The 23,775-nt window shown below is 25.3% G+C and overlaps 3 protein-coding genes across 3 annotated transcripts; all 3 read left to right on the top strand.

Moving 5' to 3' along the window:
- The first annotated feature begins 2,891 nt into the window (after nt 1–2,891).
- Nucleotides 2,892–4,538, top strand: LOC145836991 (vacuolar protein sorting-associated protein 4B-like). The gene has a single exon (XM_082944758.1). The coding sequence runs from the start codon at nt 2,916–2,918 to the stop codon at nt 4,233–4,235; it is 1,320 nt and encodes a 439-aa protein (XP_082800884.1). The 5' UTR covers nt 2,892–2,915; the 3' UTR covers nt 4,236–4,538.
- A 204-nt stretch (nt 4,539–4,742) lies between these two features.
- On the top strand, nt 4,743–6,091 carry LOC145836992 (dynein axonemal assembly factor 19-like). Its single transcript, XM_082944759.1, has one exon. It carries the CDS (start codon nt 4,900–4,902, stop codon nt 5,548–5,550), a length of 651 nt encoding a protein of 216 aa, XP_082800885.1. The 5' UTR covers nt 4,743–4,899; the 3' UTR covers nt 5,551–6,091.
- Nucleotides 6,092–6,158: 67 nt separating this feature from the next.
- Nucleotides 6,159–10,267, top strand: LOC145835866 (cyclin-dependent kinase 2-associated protein 1-like). The gene is made up of 2 exons (XM_082943608.1): nt 6,159–6,310; nt 9,520–10,267. Exons 1-2 carry the CDS (start codon nt 6,193–6,195, stop codon nt 9,618–9,620), a joined length of 219 nt encoding a protein of 72 aa, XP_082799734.1. The 5' UTR covers nt 6,159–6,192; the 3' UTR covers nt 9,621–10,267.
- Nucleotides 10,268–23,775: the final 13,508 nt, after the last annotated feature.

Below are 23,775 nucleotides of genomic sequence, written 5' to 3'. Positions count from 1 at the left end.
TATAATACTTTATATTGTATTACAAATATGTATTAAAACAAGTTAAGGTTGTAGGGTTTGTGGTTAGGCAATATCTACAAGTTGGCAGTAATTTAAAGACTTTTTACTTAACTAGCAATTGCTTTTTACTGTTTTTTAAATTCAAGTTAATTTTAGAGATATAAAAGTATGAAGTCATAAGTTTAATAAAATCCTTACGAGTATTTGAAAAATACAAAAGGCTTCTTTAAAAAACTATTTTCTCCAACAGTTTTCATACAAATATTCTTAAAATTTCACAGTATAATCTTAATTTCTTGATAAACAATCCATTTGAAGATTATTAAAAAAAATTTAGTAGTTTCTTTTTGGTCACAAAAATTAAATTTTTATTTGTTACCATACATAGTTTTTCTATTATGTAAAAATTCCTATCAGTTTTAGGCAAAATGATTAAGAAATAAAGGCAAGAATATGTTTTTAGTAATATTTCAAGTTCCTTGAAATTTAATAAAGAAAAAAAATCCTGCTCTAGAAGTTGTTTTAAGTGTTAATGTTGTATAATAACTATTTTATAAAATATAACTAAAGTTTTCAATAAAGACTAACATAAGTTTTTGTAAAACATAAATGGTGGACTCCCTATGGCACTAATGGTATGAAACTATACTTGACTGATACATAGGTTTTATATTAAATTATTGTTATTCATAATTGAGTAAAACTTTCTAACTTATTGTCTGATAAAATTTGATAATAAAATGCTTGCATAATATTTTATTTATTATAAACTTTCCTTAATAATTTTTAAGTTTAAAATTTGAGCTGAACATCAGGCTGTGTTAAAATGCATAAGAATAATTTTATTTAAAAAAGAGTAATGGTTTTGTATAATAATGACTGTAACTACTACAAAAAAAGTTAAATATAAATTTAAAAAACAAAAAAAAATTGTTAAACTTAAATCTTTTACTTGTTATACAAATTCTTAATTGAAAGTTTTTGAATAAAAGAGTAGCAAAACATAATCAAACTTTAAAATCCTTTAATATATCTCTAAAACCCAACATAAAAAATAAGTTGAAGTCAACAGTAATAAAAGTTATTTATACAATAATTTTAGCTTTAACAACTAAAAAATCTCACTTATTGTATAAAACAATTAATGATTTTATTATATTTCTTTACTTAAGAATTTTCTAGATAACCTTAAATTGTTTATTTTAAAATCAACTAACATTTAGAAGATAAAAATAACTTCATAATTCTGATCGTTTTCATATTCGTGAAATGATAAAAATTTGTTAAAAATTTTTACTTGGGATATATTCCTTTTGAATTATAAAAATAAAATTTTAAAGAAGTTCATAAAAACTAGAAACATATCAGCTTTAAAAAAAAAACATCTTTGTTATATGAAAATCTTTAACATTTTAATTAGTTTTACAAAAAATATTCACAAACCAATAAATGTTTTTTTACAATTTTTTTTAATCTGTTTTTAGTATATAGAGACATGTATCTTGAATGAAATTTTGAGGCATACTATAACTTAAACCATATTAAAATTTTACTTTTTACATAATATAATGGTATTATATAAGATAGTGATAATGATAAATCACAATTATCATGTAACAATCCATTTGAAGATTATTCAAATTTTTTTAGTAGTTTCAAAATTATGACTATTATAGATTTTCAATTGTGTAAAATTTAACCAAAATACTTTTTAAGTAGGTATAGAATATTTTCGTATCCTTTTTGTTGCCTTGAGCTTAGTTAAAGCTAATTTTATTTATAAATAGCCTAATTAAATATAATATAAAAAATATTTATTACAAGCCACTAGATAGTAAGTAAAATTATCTGTGATAAATAAAATAATATCATAATATAAGTGATAAATAGTCAAACAAAGTTTAAAAAAAGGTTTCAATTATAAGTATGTTTAAGTATTGTGAAAAGTATACTGACATCTTTAAAAATCTTAACTGTAGTAGAGCTTATTTGCTTACTTATCTTAAAATTGATTAAAAAAGTTAGCTTTAAGTCTAAATTGTTTATGTAAGCATAAAGGTCAGAAAAACATATACCAGATAAAGTGGCTTAATTTTATACATATGATATAATTTTAGGAGCTATTTTTTTTATTGACAAATGTCAAAGTTCTTGATGCAAATTGCAAAGATAAATATCTATAAATAAAAGAAACCAACTATTCTTCAGTTGCTAATAACTGTTTCAATGTTTCTCGCATATCTTCAGAGCAAAAAAAACTTTTATTTGTAAAATTTTTAAAAGGTTACAAAAATACATATTGTGTTGTATCTAATAAATTTGAAAAAAAAAAGTTAAACACTTTTTGTACAAATTAGTTTGTATTTTGTGTTGTACTTTTAGTTTAGTTTTGTTGCTATTTTTAGTTATTGCATTATATTTTTTGAAATAGATTTATATAATTGGAAAAAAGAATCATCACTAAAGAAAAGAAAGACAACAACCCTTCCTCCATAACTATAATATGTATTGTAAAAAATATAATGCAATAATTGAAATTAGCAGCAAAAAAAAAGTAAAAGTACAACACAAAACATAAATTATTCTTTACAAAAAGTGTTTCAAAATAGGATACCTAAATTTATTCAAATCTATTTGATACGCAGAATATGCTTTTTGTAACCTTAAAAAAAATTGGCCAATATAAACTCTTTTTTGCTCTGAAGATATGTGTGAAGCATTATAACAGTTGCAAGCAACTTGAAGAATAGTTGTTTTTTTAATATTATAAACTTGATATAATTTCATATGTCCTACTTAATAAATATCCTGTAACTTAAGCAGATTAATTTATAAAGCAAATTAGTTATACTTTTACTAATTATTAAAATAAAATATTCCTTTTCAGAATTTTATAATAATAAAATTTTCTTAAAATGACATCAAAAAATTTGGATAAAGCTATAGATCTAGTTAAAAGAGCTGCAGAAGAAGAAACAAAAAAAGACTATGAAGAGGCTTTAAAACTTTATCAATCAGGATTGGACTATTTTATGCATGCTCTTAAGTATGAAATCACTACAAAAGGAGCCTTGAGAGATAATGTAAGGCAAAGAGTTGCTGACTACATGACAAGAGCAGAAAAAATAAAAAAGTATCTTGATGATTTAAAAGGTAGTAAAAGCCAAAGTTCTGACAAGAAAAAAAAGGCTGCAGAAGGTACAAGTGCAGATTCTGATGATGATGAAGACCCACAAAAAAAGCAGATGAAAAATCAGCTATCTGAAGCCATTGTAGTTGACACACCAAATGTAAAATGGTCCGATGTTGCTGGTTTACATGATGCGAAAGAGTCACTTAAAGAAGCTGTTATTCTTCCAGTAAAATTTCCACATCTTTTTACTGGTAAGAGAAAGCCATGGAGAGGAATTCTGCTGTATGGACCCCCAGGAACAGGTAAATCATTTTTAGCCAAAGCTGTTGCTACAGAAGCAGACAACTCAACTTTTTTGAGTGTTTCTTCATCTGATTTAGTTTCAAAATGGGTAGGAGATAGTGAAAAGCTTGTCAAGACCCTTTTTCAAATGGCAAGAGACAACAAGCCATCTATTATCTTTATTGATGAGTTAGATTCATTGTGTAGTTCAAGGAGCGACAATGAAAGTGAATCGTCCAGAAGAGTCAAAACAGAGTTTCTAGTTCAAATGCAGGGAGTTAACAATGATAATGACAGTGTTTTAGTTCTTGGTGCCACTAATTTACCTTGGGCACTTGATGCCGCTATCAGAAGACGTTTTGAGAGGAGAATTTATATTCCCTTACCGGAATCTGCAGCTCGTGTTACAATGTTCAAGCTTCACATAGGAAATACAAAACATGAGTTAACAGAACAGCACTTTAGGCATCTTGGTGATATAACAGATGGATACTCTGGTGCTGATATTGGAGTCTGCGTTAGAGATGCATTAATGGAACCAGTTAGAAAGGTCCAGCGTGCTACTCATTTTAAAAGAGTTAGAGGACCATCAAGCAAAGACGCCAATGTGATAGTAGATGACCTTCTCACGCCATGCTCACCTGGAGATGCTGGTGCAATAGAAATGAGCTGGATGGATGTAGATGGAGACAAGTTGAAGGAACCAATTTTATGTATGCAAGACATGCTAAGAGCAAAAGAAAGTACTAGACCAACTGTAAACCAAAAAGACTTAGATAAGTTTGTGGAGTTTACTAAGGATTTTGGAATGGAGGGATAATTCAAAAATAAACTTTTTATTTGGTCAAACTTGTATTTCAGTGTTAAAAACAATAAAGTGCATAGTATCTTGTAAATTTTATTGGCTGTTCTTTCATGTAATATTTTAAAAGCTAAACATTTCCTTTATAGTAAAACAAAATGCAGATTTTTTACTGCCACCATCTATAAGTTTTTAACACATTTATAAATTAATTATACCGAGATATTTTTCTATAATTTTAGTTAATTTTTTTTAATAGTTATTGAATTTGTATACACCCATCAATTAAATAAAGTTAAGATGTCTTTTGATTATTGATTGATTAGAATTAGTTCTATAAATAGTTAAGTATTTAAAACAATTTTTGCAAACTATTTTATTTTAAGTTATAATTAAGTTTTTACTGTAAATTGAATATAGCTTTGTAAACAATAATAGTTTAAAGAACTGAAATTTACATATTATCTTCTGAGTTAAACCTATTTACTGACTTCAAAAATGTTTGTAAATCAAACTACTTGAAAAAATACTACATTTACCAATTGAACTTTCCGTTTAATATTTTTATAGAGTTATTGAATAATGTTTTTAAGAAGCTTGTCACAGTCTTAATTCTTTTATATTTTATACATCTGTTGCTTATGCTCAAAAATTTTTAACAGGCTTATGTAAAAGTAATGAAATGACTTCTCAGTTTGATGATGATGTAAACTTTGATCATTTGAAGCAAGAGTTGAACAGTGCAGTGAAAGCAGATATAGTTTATAATCAAAGAAATGATGCGAAATTTCGTGCTGTTAATCAAAAAGTGGCAACTTACGAAGAGTTTCGTAACATTGTTGAAGCCTCTCACCTCAACCCACTTGACAAGAAGGATAAGGTGGGCGGTATTGATTACCAAAAATGGAATAGCTCATGTAAGAATAAAAGTAGTGAAGACTTTTCAAAGTCTATCAAAAATCCCGGGTTGATATACAACCCCAATGGCTATCAGCAGTTTTTACAAAGTTGGAAAATATGCAAAAGCAATCAGGAAAAGTTTAGTTATCTGAAAGCTGTTGACAATTCAAGTTTAAAAAAATGTTTTCAACTAGAATGCCCAATGAGTGAAATTATAGCTTGTTTAAGTCAAGTAGAAGTAGATGAAAATTGTGACCAAATCTTGTTTATTCTTGATGTTTTAACTAAGATGAAAAGGTTTACATTAGAGAAAAACTTTTTAGATAAAAAAGAACTTAACTCTTTAAAAATACTTTTTAAAGAGCTTTTGACTTGTGGCAAAAATAATTTGAATGAAGAAACACAGAAATTACAAAGTTTATTTTTAAATTAAACCATCCAAATCACAAGGTCCATTTATCACCTTAAACTATTTACTTCTATTGTATTGTGTTTAATTCACTGTGATAGTTTTAACTGTGAAAAGTTGTTTATTATTCAATTATTTTTATAACTATATTTTAGTAGTTATTGACACCTTTTTTAATTTAAATCTTAATAAAATTTATTTGATACACAAAGTCCAAAATTTTACTTCATTAAAAAAAAAGTTTGTAGAATTTAAAATATTAAAACGAACTTGTGGTAAATTTATTTAAACACTGAAACAACTATTTTTAAGCTAGTACTTTATTAGACTGACAACGTTTCGCTACTTCTAAAATAATAACAGCTCTAAAGATTCATATTTAATTTGCAGAGTGTGCCAAACGTCAACAGTCTATTAAAGTGTTTACGTACAAAAACATATATATTTTATGATGGGTTTTGTTTGTTTGGATTTCTAGGTTTTAACATTGTACATGATATAAACACTAAAATAAATTTGCTAGTTTTTATGGTAGCTCAGCTTTATGTTATAGCCTATGTTAAAACATTGCTCTTGAAAGTTAAATCTGTGATAAAACTTTTATTGTAAATAAAAGTAATTTATTTAAGTGATTTCAGTTATTTAAAGTTTATTAAAAGCTGAAACATGTCTGGAAAAGTACCACAGGATAATACTCAAATGCAGCAGATGCAGAGTACCAAGTATGCTGATCTACTAGCTGTCATTGAAGAGCTTGGCAAGGACATCAAGCCTACTTATGCTGGTATGTATCATACTTTTTCCCTAAATTGACAAAAGAAAATATTTGTTTCTTTAACTAGAATATTGCTCAAAGTTTTCTAAGATAACAGTAATTAATACAAAAGTTTTAGCTTTATGTTTGGCCGCTCACTGGAGAGTAACTCCTATAGGAATGTTTTAAACTGGTAGCTTTAATTTTTTAAGAAATTTCTTAATACGTTTATAAACTTATATAGAATTATACTTCCCTTTACCATTTAAAATTTAAATGCTTTAATTATTGAAGTTTTTTTTTAGAGACATTTAATTAAATGTTTTAAAATTATACTCTCTTTTGCTATTGTTGAATTTTATGTTTTAATTTCACTGTTGCTTTATTTAAGCTTCTTTACTTTGCCTACCTGTAAAAAATTGCTTTAAATCATAATTGTATAGAAATTTTTTTGGCTTAATTTTGTTAGTGAAGTCTCAGGGTTATTATGCATCAAGCAATAAAAATAGTATGTTTACTGTCATAAAAATGAATGAAAGATTATATATATTTTAGTTCTGCATTATTCTTGTTTACATTAATCTGCTAAACAATGCATTTAATGGGTGCACGACTGTTCAAATTCGGACAATTACTTTTTCTTAATTTTTTGAAAAGGATACAAATCAAAAAGTAATGTATATTTCAATAAAACAAAAATGCGAATGTAGGTCTAATTAATACCTACAAATTTTTTTTCTTAGAAAATTTTGAAACATTTTGGAGATATGGCTAAAACAAGTTTAAAAGTATATTAATTTTTCAAATACTTTTTGTAAAATAAAAAACTGTTTGTAGGTCATAGTTAGACCTACATACTCATTTTATTTTCTTCGAATATTTTACTTATTGAGTTGTGGCCCTTTAAACATTTTTTAAAAATTTGAATTGTCATGTAACCGTATTTAATTTGTAAATATAGTTGTGTTTTTAGTTATTTGTTAGTAGAAGTTTTATTTTAAAATAATTAAGGCAAATGTTTTATTAAAGATTCAAGTTTTACAAATAGGTTTTCTTTAATCAGTATATATTTTATAGTAAACTAAATTAATAATATTACTTATCCCAACTTAAAGATTTAATTTATTAAGATCATATAGGTGTCCACCTTGTATTTTACAAGTTGATTTTATTTTGAAGAATTTTATCTAAGCTGTCAGACACTATTTACCGCTTACAAAACTCAAATAGGTTTGAGATATTATCAAGGTTTCCAAAAAACCTTGAATCATGGAAAAACCTGGAGTTTGACAATTTTAGCCAAAAAAAACCTAAATTTTAAAAAGTTTTGAAAAAAAATAAAATTGAGCATAAATGACTAAAATGACCTGGATTAAAAAAAAGTTTTACATGTAAAGTAATGTAATTTCGACTTCACATGAAAGATCTATCATATAGACAAATATATTTTTTGTTTTTTTAATATTTATTGATATGAAAAACTGTATTAAAAATAGTTTTACAGTATCTTATAAATCTTGTTATACTATTTAAGACAGTTTGTTAGAGTTCAGTATGTTTCTTATGGAAGGCGCATACTAAAAAAACAAAAAAAAAAACTTATTACCTGAAAACAATCTTTTTCATCATTTATAGGTAATCATATCAAACTTTACAGTAAGTCTATCGCTAGTATTTAAATTTTTCTAACAAAGGAAATTTTTAATAAAAACTAAACTTTTTCAACTATAAAGAATTTTTATTTAAAATGTAGGTCTTTGGCTAAAAACTAAAGAATAAGATAGAATTTAGTAAATATTTAATATTATGAGGAATGTTATAATAATAATATTTTGTTCATAAGTTTGTATCGGAAACTTTTTACAAAATGAATACATCTCAAATGTTAATTAAAGTGTTTTAATTGTATAAAAATTACAAAACTTTAGTTTAATTTATACTTGTGCTTTCATATAAGAGCTTATTTGTTTTTGGAAAAAAATACTTTTAAACAGTTTCTAAAATATAAAACATTTAAAGTATTATAAGTTGTTTTTCAATGATAATATAATTTTAGAAATATTGTGTTTGCATAAAAAAAATAAGTAATAACAAAAGTAAATAGTTTATAAATATATAAGTTTTTGTACGTTTAAAATGTAGTATAGAGTATTATGAATGAATTAACCGCAACTTTGTTTGTCAAGTATAGTTATGGTGTTAAAGAAATGAAATCATTAATTAATGTAAGAGGTTTATTTTAAAACTAATGCGTGTATATAATAAAATAATTTATAACAATGATGATTTCTATGATACGTAAAAACAGGTAAGTAGTAAACTTAAAACTAAATTTTGTTTTATTTATTAATAGTATATAAGTTCATCTTAATTATATACTTTTTTTGTTGGTATTGTTTTTAGAATAATTTTTAATTTTTTATAATGCAATGTTATAAAGTTCACTAGACTTTATTTTTTAATATTTTTTTTAAGTTTGAAAGCTTTTTGTAAAGAATAGTATGACTATGTACTGCATTATATTTCTGATGTTATAAAATTAATCTAAATTAAAAGTTAAAAGTTCTAACAGACTAATGAGTTTTTATCAATTTATTGAATATTGTTCAAATGATGGTTTGTTAGATTTTTTTTTAAACATGGTTACCAAAAAAAACTAGAATCCTTGAAATTTGACAACTAAGGCAAAAAAAAAACTTAGAAAAGTATAAAGTCTTTTAAAAAGTATATCAATAAAAATTCTGGAGTTTCTAACAACTTTTAAATGTAAAATAATGAAGTTTTGATTATATATGAAAAATATATTATAAACCATATATTTTTGTATAATTTAGAATTATGTTTGTTTAAAAACACTTTTAAAAGAGATTTACGGTATCCTTTTAGTATTTTTATACTTTTAAAGAAATTTTTTATATAATAAATTTAACTTTATACCAAACATAGATAAAAATACTTGTTGTACTTAAAAAAAACCGTTGGGGACCCTCTTTAAAGCACAATTAAAAATTGTATTAACTTAAATGTGCATAAAACTTGTACATAAATTTTATAAAAAATACATTTAAACAACTTTGACTTTCATCGAGATCTTCGTAATATATATTTTTTCAAGTAAAATCAAACTAAAGCCTTAACTTTGTCACAATAGATTTTTTAAATTAGGAAAAACTCATAAGAAAATTGATAAAAATGATGCTGCATTCCTCTTGAGTCTAATAATTTTTTTTAATGAATAGGCAGCAGAAGCGCAAGTGACCGGCTGAAACGAGGAATTCTCCACGCCAGAGCTCTCGTCAGAGAATGTCTGATTGAAACGGAGAGAAGCGGAAGGTCTTAGTTGGTGACGTCATGCTTTGCGATTTTTGGAATATTCCACTGGCGTTTTACTCTCATAAGTCGATTTCATGCTATTAACAGTTTTGATTTTTCATGAATGTTTTAGAAGATGTTTTTTTTTAAATAAATAAGAGTAGTTGCATGATACTTTTAGTTAAAAATTTCTAATAATAGTTTAATTTATAATAATATTAAACTAGGGCTTTAGTATTGTGTTTAAATTGATTATGTCTTATAACTTTTTGAATAAATATATATAAAGAATAAGCTGTTGTTATAAAATAACAGTTTTATTTTTTTGTATTCTGAACTTAGTGAATATTTTACAAGTCAAAAAAAATTAAAAGTTATGTCCTAAGTGTTTTTGCTTGTATTTTTAACGTTTTTATACTTAAAAAAGTAAACATTAAATAAAATTTTCATTGTAATTTGCAACTATCTTCAAGATTTAATAAATCGTTCAATAAAACAAATTAGAACTATCTAATACTTTAACTTATAATTAAGTTTTAATTTTATATTCAGGTTTTAAGACTGTTTACTTAGAATTTTTATTTATTGTATAAGTTTGCGAATTTACTTAAGACTTAAATAAAACTTTTTTAGATTTAAATTTTAAACTTTTCTTGCAACCGATAAAAAACTAGTTTTAAATTAAAAAAAAAAAACTAGTTGTTTATTCGACCACTTATGCTTCTTTTTAAATTGTTTGTTTAAAAGTTGGTATTAGTTATCTACTATTTATGTTTCTATGATTCAATATTTGAATATTTTTTTTTTCAAACCTTGAATTTAAATATGTTTTCAATAAAAAGTTATTTTTAAGTGAATGTTATTAAAAAAAATTAGTTTAGAAATCCATGTAAATCACTCATTAATAGTCTTTACCATATTGATTTGAAATTTTCATTTCGTCATGTTTATTAGTTAAAACATTAAATATTACTTTTTAAACAGTTTTTTAATTTAAAACATTACTTTTTTGCGCAAAATTTTTTAGTAGTCGAATTAATTAACCGTTAAGCTTTATCAAAGTCTAGCTAGATCATGTTTAACAACGTTTTAAACTTTGAAAGTGTAAAACTGTTATTTCAAGTTTTATTTAGTAAAATAGGTTTTAGATAGTGTATGTATAAAACACCTCGAAATTTTACCAAATAATTAAAAATAGTCCTTTTTACATAAAACTCAATTTAGTTAATGAACCCTATACGTGATTACTTTTATCTTTTGATTTAATTCAGTTTCTATAATCTTGCTTCATCGACGAATTTTATAACCTTTTAGTTTTCTGTTTAACTATAATATTCAGCTTAGACATTTAAATTTGAAGAAACTTACTACAGATCTAAAATGTTATTAATATTGTTGCTAAAAGTGGATGAATAAGCTTTATAATGACTCAAAAATCTCTTCAAATACTTTTAAAATTATCATGTTGATCTATGTAAATGCAATATTTTTCCACGACCGTAATGTTTTATTATCCAGTGGGCCGTCCAGCCACACAGAAGTATTTAATCCTTGAAGTACTATTGCAATAGAACAATATGCACAAAACAGCTGTTAATTAATGTGCTCTTAATTCAATTTTCAACACATTACTCATAAGATATCAATTTTATTAAATTCTTTTCAAAAGTTAAAAGATTTTTCTTTTATAAACTTTAAAGATTGCGTGGCTAGCAAAAGAAATTCTGTTAATCTGACTTACTGACTAGAAAAGAAGCTCACCCTTCTTAATAGCGACCTAAAAAGACTAACTTTTAATTATAATCATTTTTTAGTTATCACAATAATATGAATAAAAATCGATAACTTTAGTTTTTTATTGTGCTTGGTCTTGCACATTAAATTATTCTTAAATTAAATACCAAAATAGTATACATTCATTTACTTGATTAGGACAATTAGAAATAAGTTGTTAAATAAGTAAAACTAAGTTGCAAAAAAAAAGAAATAATAAGGCACAGTTTAATACTTGTAAAAGAGTATGTTTTAGAGTGTGTATGTGACACATTTTATCGGGCTGCTCAAACTTTTTATATAAATAACAAAAAATCATTAACTGTAAATAAAATCCTTCTAAGTTTTTTAAAAACAAGATTCTACAAACATAAGAAAAGAAAACATGATATTTAGATCAGATTTACTTCATGTGTTTAGTCTGATTTTGAACAGAAGTTAATTTTTATACTTCAAAGTTTATGTTGAACACAAAATATAAGATGTGTCTTCTAATAATTGTTTAAAAGGTAGTTATAGTTTATATATATAAGTGTTAGAAATACAGTAGGTTAGCTTTATTAAATGTAGACTAATTTGCGAAAACTTTTTAAGTATATTTTGAGACTGTGATCAAATCCAATTTTTTATATTTGTTTTTTGAATAAACATTAAGAAAAAAAATCAGCAATTTTTTTTACTCGAACAAGTCAACAAAATAAAAATGTTACAACTTTACTCAATACAGAAAATGTTTTAAATTTATTATTAAACATCTGTTACGTATACTTTATTTTATAAACTAGAAAATTCAAACTCTAAAGTTCACAGTTGGCTTAACTTTACAGATAAACTTTTAAGTTACAATCTTAACATATAAAATTATAATAAATAACAAAAACGTAAAAAAAATACTCATGAGATTTTTAAATCTCAGTTTTTCTTGAGAACTAAATTAATATGCACCTTAAATACTCGTTTAATTTCTTTTTATAAATAAAACTGATCTAGGATTCTATTTAACAGTTTTATTAGTTTGAAAAGGTCAATAACAATCAATCAGAACCAATGTAATATATTAAACAGTTATAATTTGATCTATATGTTTATAATAGGTTTTAAAGGTATTAACTTAGAAGAATGTTTTTTACCACTTAGTTTAGATTCCGATTTTTTTAGGATAGATATATTACATAGTTATTTGACTAGATATTTTAAATCAAACTTTCTTTACCAATACTTTAGAGCAGGGTTTCCAAAACCCTTTTTTCAAATACTCCCTTTAAAGAAATTAAAAAAGAAATTTGTACAATTCAAAACTACCCCTAAAAACACCTAAGACCGTTTTCTTTGCTATTAATCACCAACTCCAGAACATCTAGTTTAAGTTTCAAATTATGACCTTATGGCCCCTTTACTGCTCATGGCTCCCCATTTGGCCCCTTTCGAAAATCTTGCTTTAGAGTAATCATGATCATTAATACGAGGCTTATCAGGTAGTTAAGTTATCGATTAAAATGCTTATTAGATAAGAAAACCAGAGTTCCCCTGGAAGGTTCCAGGTTGAAATAAGCGATATTTTACTAAAAATATAATCGAATATACAGTACTAGTATGCATGGGATTTATTTGTTACATGTTTTTAAGTAAAATGTTTATAAGTATTTTACTTTTGAAGTAGTTCATTGTTAACTATGTTGAGAGTTTCAGAATGCATTGGTTCAGTCTAGATTGTAGCAGTTTTTATATACTTAGATGGTTAGCTTGTAAATTAATTTGTTTAACTGTTAAGTTTTCCTTTTGTGCGAATACTTTCTTTATTTCTTTCAGAACTTCTCGATATAGTGGTACTAAAAAAATTGTAAAAACTAAATTAGCAGTTTAAACTATTGATTAAAAACGTTTTTTTAAATAAAAGTCCTAAACGCGAAACAACAAAAAATTAAACTATTTTTTTAATGTTTAATGCATTTTTTGTTATTAAATCGTTATAAATGTTAAGAAAAGTATCGCATTGACCTTTTTAAGTTCACACACTGCTATTAAATTTTATAAACCATTTAAAAAAAAAAACTTATTGATCGAATATCAGCTTTATAATTTTTATGTTTTCTTCTTAATATATTTTCATAAGAAATTGTTCAATTTAGTTTTGTTTGAAATATTAAAATTTTGAAGTTATAGTTTTGCTAAGTAGAATATAAATAAGGCAGAATCCTGTTTAAAAATATTGCATACTGAAATAAAACAGTTTTAAAACTAAATCATAGTCTAAAAAAACCCATATTCAAGTTTTTTAGTCTAAACAGCTGAAGATATTAAACTTTAAGTATTTAAAGAAACACTTTTTATTGGAATATAAACAGATAAATAAATGACTGTACCCTATAAAGTAATTACTGAATCACTGACTGTGGTACTTAAATGAAGTTTTAAATTAGTATTAAACTAGTTAACTTCTGGATAATTAAATAGAAAACATTAGAATCTAAACAAGCATAGGAGGCGCTATTTTTTTTATTGCAGTTGTTCTTCATAAAGTCACTCTTGCGCCTTGCAGTACATATCTTTCAATGTTTTTACGCTATTGCCTCTCACTCGCCATTGTTCGATCTCTTTCGCGCAACCTGTTATCCACATTTGCCTGTGTTTTTCCAACATGGTGAACCTCTTAGTTACATCGTTCTGTCTTTCTTTCTCAATAGCCAAAACTCTATGATTTCCTTCATCTACGAAATGTACAACACCTGAAAACGGAGTAATGTCTTGGTCTACTTTTACTATCACGCTGTTTTCATTTCTAAAGTATTCTTCATATTTGGCGTCCATCGACAAAACTTTATCTTGCAAAGCGTCATTTTTGTTCCTGAACTCTTTTTTTCCAAACATCGGGTTAAAGTAGCTCAGCCTAATTTTGTTCCGCATGTAGTAGCTGACATTTTTTTCAGCACTTTCATCCATGTTAATATGTTTTGTTAATGGTAGTTGTACTGAGGCACCAACGCTTCGAAAGCCGTTTCGAAAGTAAACCAGTGCGACGTCTCCGCTGCGGAACCAAGCGGTGGCCGATTGTGTTTCAACAATGCCATTTGTGGGGAACGCAGCAGCCTCGACTGACACGATCTTTCCTAAACTCCTGTTTTCCGTCGAAACTTCTCTTGTTGGTTTTCGCACTTCTTTTATTGGTTTTTTCTAAGCAATGGCCGGCAGTGACAATTTTGTTTTTATCCAAAAAAGCCCCGTTGCACCTCGTAAAGTACTCCTCCCCGTTCGACTCGTACTTGACGAGAACAACGGCGACGAAACCGGGGGTTTCGTGTACACTGTTTTGATGCACCGTTTGCATCGGCGTGTGAGCATTGATGGTGCTTTCTATGAATTCGTGTAAGTTGTGAAAAACTTTAACCGCCTCTTCCCTTGTTTCTTCGCAAACTTCCGTGTCTTTGCCCACAGACGTCACGGCGTAGACGACATCTTCCAGCAGAACTGGACCCCCCGAGTCGTTCGAAAGCGGAATGTTAAACTCTTGGTTGTTTTTAGCGTTGTGCTCGAGCGAGCCTTTTGTGTAAAGGTGCTTGTCCGTCTGTTTTTCGAAAACAACAAAACCGTAGCGCAGCGTCGGTTCGTCGTATTGAGGCCGCACTTGTCGCTTCCCCAGCCGTAAACTTTCATAACACTTTTTCAGGCATTAAGCTTTGCATTTCCATTTTGTTAACAATGGTTGCTGGACCGACGAAATTGTTGAACACAAACTTTTTAGTAGCTTTCACTAAGCATATGTCATCAGCATTAGTACCATATGTCACTTTCATTTGATTTTTTTTGAACTTATCATTCAAAAACTACTCCCTACTTATTATGGCTTGACTGTAAGCACTCGCGTATTTGGGAAAACTATTTAAGCTTGGTTGCAACTCACCGGCGTAAATCACAATGTGTCTTTGAATGTCTTCAAAGCAGTGCGACGCGGTGAGAACCCAAAGCTCGTTGAGGAGCGATCCTCCACACCGTCCAATTTATAGCTCATCACAATTCTTAAGCAACAAACCAAATACCTCGGCTGATCCTCCTATCTCTTCACCTCGACCCCCGACTTCACCTGCGCTCCCGTCTCCCGCGCGATCAGGAACAAAAACGCACAAAACGCCGCGCACCGCTTTATCATTCCCAACATGGGTTCGTGGTCGTGCTCTACTTAAAAAAATATTTTTTTCAAAAAAACCGAGTGTAAAATTAAAAAATACGTAATAATCAAAAACATTTTTTATCGAAAAATTTTTATTGCAAGTTTAAAATCTGTCATAAAAAGTATTTGAAATTACAAAATATGCAAAGTAGATAGAAACGTAGTTAAATAAAAAAAAAATAATTATTGTGAAAATAAATTTTTTGTACAGCATTTTCTACAAATTTATTTTTTGCTTTCATAAATTTAAACAAACTTTTATAATTTTTTGCACATTTTGTTATATCATAATACTTTTAGTTAAGAATCGCAGTTTGACAATCCAGTCAGCGGTGAAACTTAGTAAGTGCTTGATTTTGTAATAAAAATTGTAAATATTATATGACCTGGACAAGACGTTAAAAGGTATCCAAACGGTGTACGACTCAATAATTGGAAGGTTTTTCGAGACCAGGTCTTAGGACCAAACATTTTGAACGCTTTTTTTTTGTCGTTCAATAAACAATACTCTGTTATTAAAATCATTATCTGGGATTTATTTCTATGATTAAATTTGTTTTAACAATATACTTAAAAACTGTTTATTACCAAAATTAAGTTTTTGATCAACTTAAAACTGTGCTTACAAAGTAACAAACAAAACTATCTGAAATGAATTTTATGCATATAGCAAAAGTTATCCGTAATTTATAACTTTTTCGTATTAAATTCAAACAACATAGCTAAATTTAGATTATATCGGGAGAATGAAAAAAGTTTACGACAAAAGTCAGCAATTTTTTCTAAGTTACTAAAAAAAAGTTAACGAAGCAAACTTACTAAAAAAAAGTTAACCGCGGGCCGCATTAAGTTAGAAAGTGTTTTTCTTGAGTAAAATATACGTTTTAAAAAGTAAAAAAAAAAGCCAGAAATTAAGCTGAAATTTGATTATATAAGCAACACTAAAGAACTATTGTTTATTAATATATATTTTAAAAGCCTAGTTATAAGTTTTTGATTTTGTTGCTTTTTAAAATCATTTTAGTAAAAAATTATTTTGCAGGCTGCAGGCTTTGCTTGAGGGGCGGCAACTAAAAATCAAAAATATATATACATATAATAAAGACCATTCAAAAAGATCAAAACTGTTGATTTTTTACAAACTTTTGCATACAATTAACTTTGATTATTCATTAAACTTAATGGTTGAAGAACAAAACAATAAGTTTTGATTTATTAGGTATTATTGTTTAGAAAGATTTTATAAAAACAAAATTTATATACTTGAATACATAAAGTATAGTGTTTTAGTAACTCTTTAAAAAATAATAACATAAACAAACAACTCACGTTAATGGAAAGAAAAACTGATTCAAATTTTACTGTTGTTAATAAATGAACAAAATACATTTATCACATCTAATAATTACGTCACAATATAAATGAGGTTGTTTCAACTATTTAGTTAGTATTGATATTGCAAAGTATGTTAATTTAGTTTGTATGTTTCATTATTGTACAAAATAAAACAAATATGTTAGTTCAAATGTAAAAATCAAAATAGAAAAAATTAAAATTTAAGAAAACAAAACACAAAAAAAACCAAACTTGTTATTGAGCTTACAAAGTACTGACCGATAAATAAGTTACAGCGACATATATAAAATCACAATGACTTAAATTACATATATATTGTATTTAATAATTATTATAAATAATTCATTGATAAAGTAGCAGTCGGGTGTTTAAATTAAATGTCTCATACATATATTTTAATTATTTAATAAGTAAACTGTGGACAGGACAGCTCAGGACTTTCAGGACAGCTCAGGACCCTATTAAACCCAAATAAAGCTGATCTAGGCAAAGTTTCTAAAAACATCCTGAATAATATTTTATAGTCAATTATAGGTGTTATTTAGTTTAAAAAGTTTAAACTTCTCTTAGAAATTGTAAGTACGCATTTGTTTATGATACGCACTGTTATCTAGGTTCAAAAAGCGTACCTCATCAATGTTTATTTTTTTATACTTTTTTCTAGGTAAACAACCAATGTTGAGTATGGTAAAGAATCAAGTCAGAAACATTCGTGAAATAAGTGTTTGTTTTATATTGACTAAGAAATTTACACCAGTAGTTTCCTTTAACTAATCTTTCTTGGGAACAAGGATTTTCGAGCAATAAAAATTAAAAACTTTTGTTTTTTTTTCTTTATACTACAGTTATTTGTGTTAGTTCTTAAAAACTTTAGTAATACTAGATGAAAAGCGATTAAAGTTTTAAATTAGAAAATACTTTATTAAATTGAAAGTAAAGTCAACGTAATTTAATTAGTTTTTAAGTTTTTCTAATGGTTTAAAAAAATAAGTTTATATATTTTCTGCATTGTACTAAAATTAAGTTTTTTTTAAATTTATTTTAAAGTATAACAAAGTTTTGCTAATTGTAATTAAATCTGTTTTATTTTAGTAAACTATTAAGTTTCTATACTACTGTAAAAATTGTTTAATAAAGTACATTGTTTTTTATCTAAAATAGTATAAATCAAACTAAATTAACAGAAATAAAAAGAATTTTTATAGCTATCAGCAAAAGAATAACGCATAACAGTAATATTTTCTTGATAAAGACTATATTAATCTAATATTTTTAGTTTCAAATAGTTTAATTGTTTTTTTTAAATGTACGTTTAATGTATCCTTTGTATAAATTTTATCTAAATTTTATTAGTCTTTAAAACTAAAACAAAATTTTAACAGGAAACTGTAAAATAAAACAATTCAAAAATATATTTTCAATTTAATAGTACGTAGTGTTTTCAGTTAACAACTTATTTTCTCTTCAAACGTTGTTTTGCCAATAATTTATAACCTAATAACAAACAGTTTTTGATCTAATAGGAAAATAAAGAAAATTCAATTTAGTTTACGAAGTTTACAGCTACACAAACCAGTCTAGGTAAAAACAACTTACAAGTTAGATACTTTTATTTTTTCATGTAGTTTTATAAGAAAAACTGTTACTAAACTTCCATTGATAGATAACTTCTTATTTAGTATTTTACCTAGATAATTCAAAAAATATTTTTGATAGTTAAACAGTACGGATTTTTTTTCTTTAAGCCTTAAGTTAATTTGATTGACAATAAAAAAAAAAATGATAAAATATTTTGAATCAAAAAAATCTATAAACAACAACTATAAATACTAAGATTCGTTTCAAAAACTTAAACTTTGAAAAAAATCACGGAAAAATACTGCTTTCATAGAAAAATAACTTTAATGTTGTTTTTTTTTAATGTGTTTAAAATTAAAGTAATTTCATAGTTTGTTGAAAATTGAAATTTAAAAGTTTTGAAAAACAAATATAACCTATACTTTGATTTTTTAGTTATGACTTTGAATTTAGTAAATATTAAAAAAAACGGCTAAGCTACAATAAAAATTATTTAAAGATAAAATTTACCTGATGATTTCAAAAAACAATGAAAATTTTGTAAGAAATTACTAAAAAAAAGTATCATTAATATTTTTTTTATTAAGTGCTAACGGTTAATTAAAAAACCTTTAGTAAGGCTAAAATTAGTTACTCCGATAATTAATCACATTTTAAAGATTGAATTACTTAAATACAAATAGTTAAACTTAGTTATTTAACTAAAATATAATATCTGCAATAAAAAGTAAGTACTAATTGAAACGTTAAAAAATTTATATGTATGATTGCAAAAAACTTTACACTTATAAAGTTTATTAAAAATAAACTATTAAGTTTTAAACAGTTTAAAAGTACCGCTTAGTTTTCACATACTCCAAAATATTTTCATATAAACTTCAATATTTTAAAACAAAACTTAATGCTTTAAAAGTATAGTTGCGGTTTATACAATAATAAAAAATATTTCAAAATAACTTGGGAGGTGGTAAAACAAGCACAGTCTTTAGCTGACAATTTCAACCCGGTGTATAAACAGTCCTTAATTTTTTTTTGCTGTTGTGTATGCATTAAATCAAAAAGGCTGTCTAAATTAAGTGAATTAATTTTTTCTTCTAATAGGAATATTATACAAACACACTTCAAAGTCAACAAGTTTTAGAGTGATTTAAAATTTTGTACATTTTGTACGTTCGAAGAAAAGTTGAGTTTTTACATAAAACGTCTTGCGTAAGATTAATTATAAAACCATAATTTAGCTTTGTGTAATTTTTTTACATCTGTTTTTTATTTTGTTTTGAATCTTCTATTTCAAACCTTTTGATAGGTAAAGAGCCAACTAGCAAGATGATGTCTAATTTACTAAAACCTGAGTACTTAAATTGAGTCTTTTATAAAATTATAAGAATTTTGTAAAAAGTAACTTGATTTTACTTACTGAGTTTACTAAATAAGCTGCTAATAACAAAATAATAAATCAAATAACGTTTATGAAAAAAAAAACGCTTTATGACTATAGTTCGCGTTTATAAAAAGCTGAAAATATAGTTTGTTTTAAAAAAAATGTTTTATGGTAAGGAATACTGTAAGTTTTAAAGTTCAAGACAAACAATTTTAAAGTTACATTACAGTTTCGCTGTAAATCATAAAAATCATTTTCTTATAACAATAAAGTCATAGAAATATTATTAAACATCCAATAAGTAAAACTAACAAAAAATCTCAAAGTATATAGAATACTTTTACATAAAGAGTTATATAAATAATTAATTTAAACTCATCTTTAATTCACTAGAGAAACATAAATATATTTTTATGGTAACTCTAGACACCTTGCATGTAAAACACTTGATTTATGATATTATAAGAATCGATAATTGATACGAACTAGGTTAAAAGGTGCAGAAATATTAAGTTTGTTACAAGTTTTTTTGAGTAACAAAATCATAAGTCCTTATGTATTTAATACATCCACGAACTAGGTAAGCTAAACTTTTCATTTGTTTCAATACCCAATGAATTTCTCCAACTAATTTCTTTACTAAAAAAGAGAAATTTTTTAAATGTAAAAACAAATGTAAAGCTGAGTATGCCTTGTGTCTCATTTATACTATAAGTTAAATATTTGCCATAAAGGTTTTATATGCAGATCGGCTAAATAGTAGGTTTTTAGAAAAAAAAAAGTAATAACATAAAAACAGCGTTTTAGAATATTAATAGTGGAGCGGGTTTTCGTGCACTTTTTTGTTTGTGAAAAATATGTTAAACTAGTTTAACAATAAAAACAATAACCCTTAAGTGACAGACTTTCATAAGTTAAATTAACAAGTTTAAGGCTTATATACTTTGAAGGCTATTAAGTACTATTTTTTAACATTAAAATAGTTTTAATACAGAAGTTTGTTGTTGTACAATAATACCTTAAAAAATAAAAAAAATCCTTGAAAGTTTCCCGAAATAAAATAACAAGTGTGCTAATACTTAATAAATATCAGCTATTCTCATTTCAAGTTGTGCTATTAAACAAAAATATTTATATGCATAACAAAAAATATTATTATGTAGTATTCAACTTTAGAAGTGTAGAATTATCTTCTTTATCTTAAAAATAATTAAAATTCCTAGTTTTCATTCAAAGAAAATTATTTATAAATCGAGAAATGATAAATGACAAGTAGCAGTAGCTTTTTATTATTTTTGGCTCTTCTGATATTGTTAATATTTTAAAGATTTGTCATTAAATTTCTATTTTCATTAAAAATTAAGTTGTGTTATACGCATAGTTTTTTTTAAATATAAATATAAAGTTAAAGCATTTAAAATACGATTGTATAGGATGCATAAAACAAATTTACAGACATGCTTTAATTTTTTTTCAGCTAAAACTGAAACATTATGAGTCAGTTTAATTAACAGCATATATTTACAAAAGTCAAAAGAAACGATTATACAAGACAGCCATAATTGACCGTGAAGATCTAATATTCTAACATTTCAAAGCTATACATGTAAAGTTTTTTAAAGTAAACAGATTGTGAACTAGGGTCATAGAAAGTTTTAAAAATTTATGGAGTGATTAGTAAGTGAGTTTTTCAAATTAATATCAGCACGTTTTAAAGCTTTCGAAATTCGTGAGAGAAATCTTTTTTAAACCTGATATTCAATAAATAACTGTAAACGATAATAACTATGCTGTTTTAAAGCTTTTATAACTACAATGACATCTATTAAAATAATTTTCCCATCTAATTAAAAAAAATATCAGAATTTAAGTTTAAAAAACACACTTATTAAAGAATTAACTTTTGTTAAAAAATTACTGATTTTTATTTTATTGATCGTATTACAAAAGTTTTGAAGTTGATTTGAGTTTGTACACCAAATTTTATTTATAGTAATTTTCGTTGAAACTTAGCAATTTGGTAGACTAGTTTACAAATACTTGAGCTATGTTTCAATAAATAGTAAATAAGCATTTACTAGTCAAAGCTAGAAATTTTAAGTAATCTTATATAGCAAAGTGGTTAGTTTTTAACAGCACGAGCACAAGTAACCTATTATGTTGTTAAGTTGATACTTTTATTTGGTATATACTTGTAACATAAACAAGGAAACTTAAAGTTTTAATAACGGTTAAAAACTTTTTTATATTCTAAATATAAACTTTTGAACCTTATCAAACTGTATAAACAAATTTTTTGAATGTAACTTCAAATGCAGCAAAAATAGTTTACATAGTAGTTAGTACAAAAAACTATAGTTTTTTAAACTATATATATACATGTATATGTAATTAGAAAATTTTATTTAACTTAATAAATTAAATTTTTCACACATATGTAGTTTAAGTATACATAAAAAATACATAAAATACTTAGTAAACTTTTTTTTCTAATTTTCTTAATTCTTTTTATTAAAATTGTTTTATTACACAGTCAAATTTAAAAAGAGTTTTACTAAAAGTCTGCTGAATTTTGTAATCCAAATAAGCTTACTTTCTAAATTTTGGTTTTAGTTTTAAAGCTTACTCTCTAAGCATAAAATCAATAAATTTTCTTAAAAGGTGTATAAAACTAATAAAGTTATTTCTTACATAGAAAAACTCAAAATATATTCTGCTTGAACTTTAGTTTATTGTTAAGATTAAAAACAGTGGTTTTGTAAGCTTTAACTACTTTTAAACTTTAGTACAAAAAAAAGATCAATATTATAACTATACGTATAATGCGCTTTACTCTAAAGACAATATAAAAACATTTTTTTTGTCAATAACATAATTCATTTTACTAGAATATTTCTAAATATATGAGAAAATTTTTGCTAAAATTCTATTCATCTTTATTAAACACAACAAAACAACTGAAAAAATATTAGTATAAGATTTAGAATGTTTTTAAGTACTAAAAACGTGTTTATGCTTAAACTTTTGTTTAAAGGTTAATCGGTTTTTTATTTATTAGCACATGAATTTTAAACAAATTTATGATTAAAGAATTATTTATTTGTTAAAAACATAAGTATAATAAACTAGCCTTATTTATATTGATTTACGCCTGTTGGTAGTTCGTAAAAGATATTGAGTTGAGATTTGTTTAAAACTAATGATTTATCTTTGTATTATTTTAAAACCGTTTATCTAAATGAATATGTTTAATTACAATATTAGTTTTGTAAGATCAAAGTTGAAATTAATTACATATACTGTTATTTGAAGTAAACCATTTACAACTATTTTAAACAGTTTACTACATAAAGAGTTTAAGAAAAACATATTATCTTTATTTTGTTTTTATTTTTATTTTCAAAAACATTCAAAGTATTGATTAATAGGTTTAGCTGTACATATCAAATACTTTAACTGAACAACTTAACACGGAATTTAGACTTAAGGAAGTTGTGTTGTTTTTAAATTTATATGTTTTGAAAACTTAAACTCAAAAAGCTTTCAATCATCAAGATTTTTTATTATAACGCATGACTAGTGTTTAAAAGAAAATCAGGCATATAAAAAATCAATACTGTCATATAACGTATATAATGTTTATATACAAACCTAAACGAACTGTGAAATTCATTACGAGAAAATCCTTAGCTTTTAAAAACTATGTATACATTAGTTTTTTAAATACTATCGCAACGTCTAAAAGCTTTTTCATAATGGTTTGATTACGCAAAATTAACTTAATTTGTAACTTTAGTTATCGTGGTAAAAGTTATAAACAAATTTATTACGACTTCAGTAATACTTAGAAAAATTGAACTAATTAAAACAAAATTTTTATGGCTGACTACTATTTTTGAAACTACTAAAAAAATTTTAATCAAAGTTTAA

The sequence above is a fragment of the Thalia democratica genome, chromosome 5, assembly GCF_965202585.1.
Source record: "Thalia democratica chromosome 5, ktThaDemo2.hap1.1, whole genome shotgun sequence".
NCBI classification, from domain to species: Eukaryota; Metazoa; Chordata; class Thaliacea; order Salpida; family Salpidae; genus Thalia; species Thalia democratica.
Note: the sequence above shows the minus strand (reverse complement) of the source record. Positions and strands in the feature narration are given on the sequence as shown.

What these genes read in the sequence shown, in the direction of transcription:
- LOC145836991 (XM_082944758.1), top strand. Translation starts at nt 2,916, where the DNA reads ATGACATCAAAAAATTTGGATAAAGCTATAGATCTAGTTAAAAGAGCT.
- LOC145836992 (XM_082944759.1), top strand. Translation starts at nt 4,900, where the DNA reads ATGACTTCTCAGTTTGATGATGATGTAAACTTTGATCATTTGAAGCAA.
- LOC145835866 (XM_082943608.1), top strand. Translation starts at nt 6,193, where the DNA reads ATGTCTGGAAAAGTACCACAGGATAATACTCAAATGCAGCAGATGCAG. An exon ending in CATCAAGCCTACTTATGCTG is followed by an intron (nt 6,311 to 9,519) that starts GTATGTATCATA and finishes TTTAATGAATAG; the next exon opens with GCAGCAGAAGCGCAAGTGAC.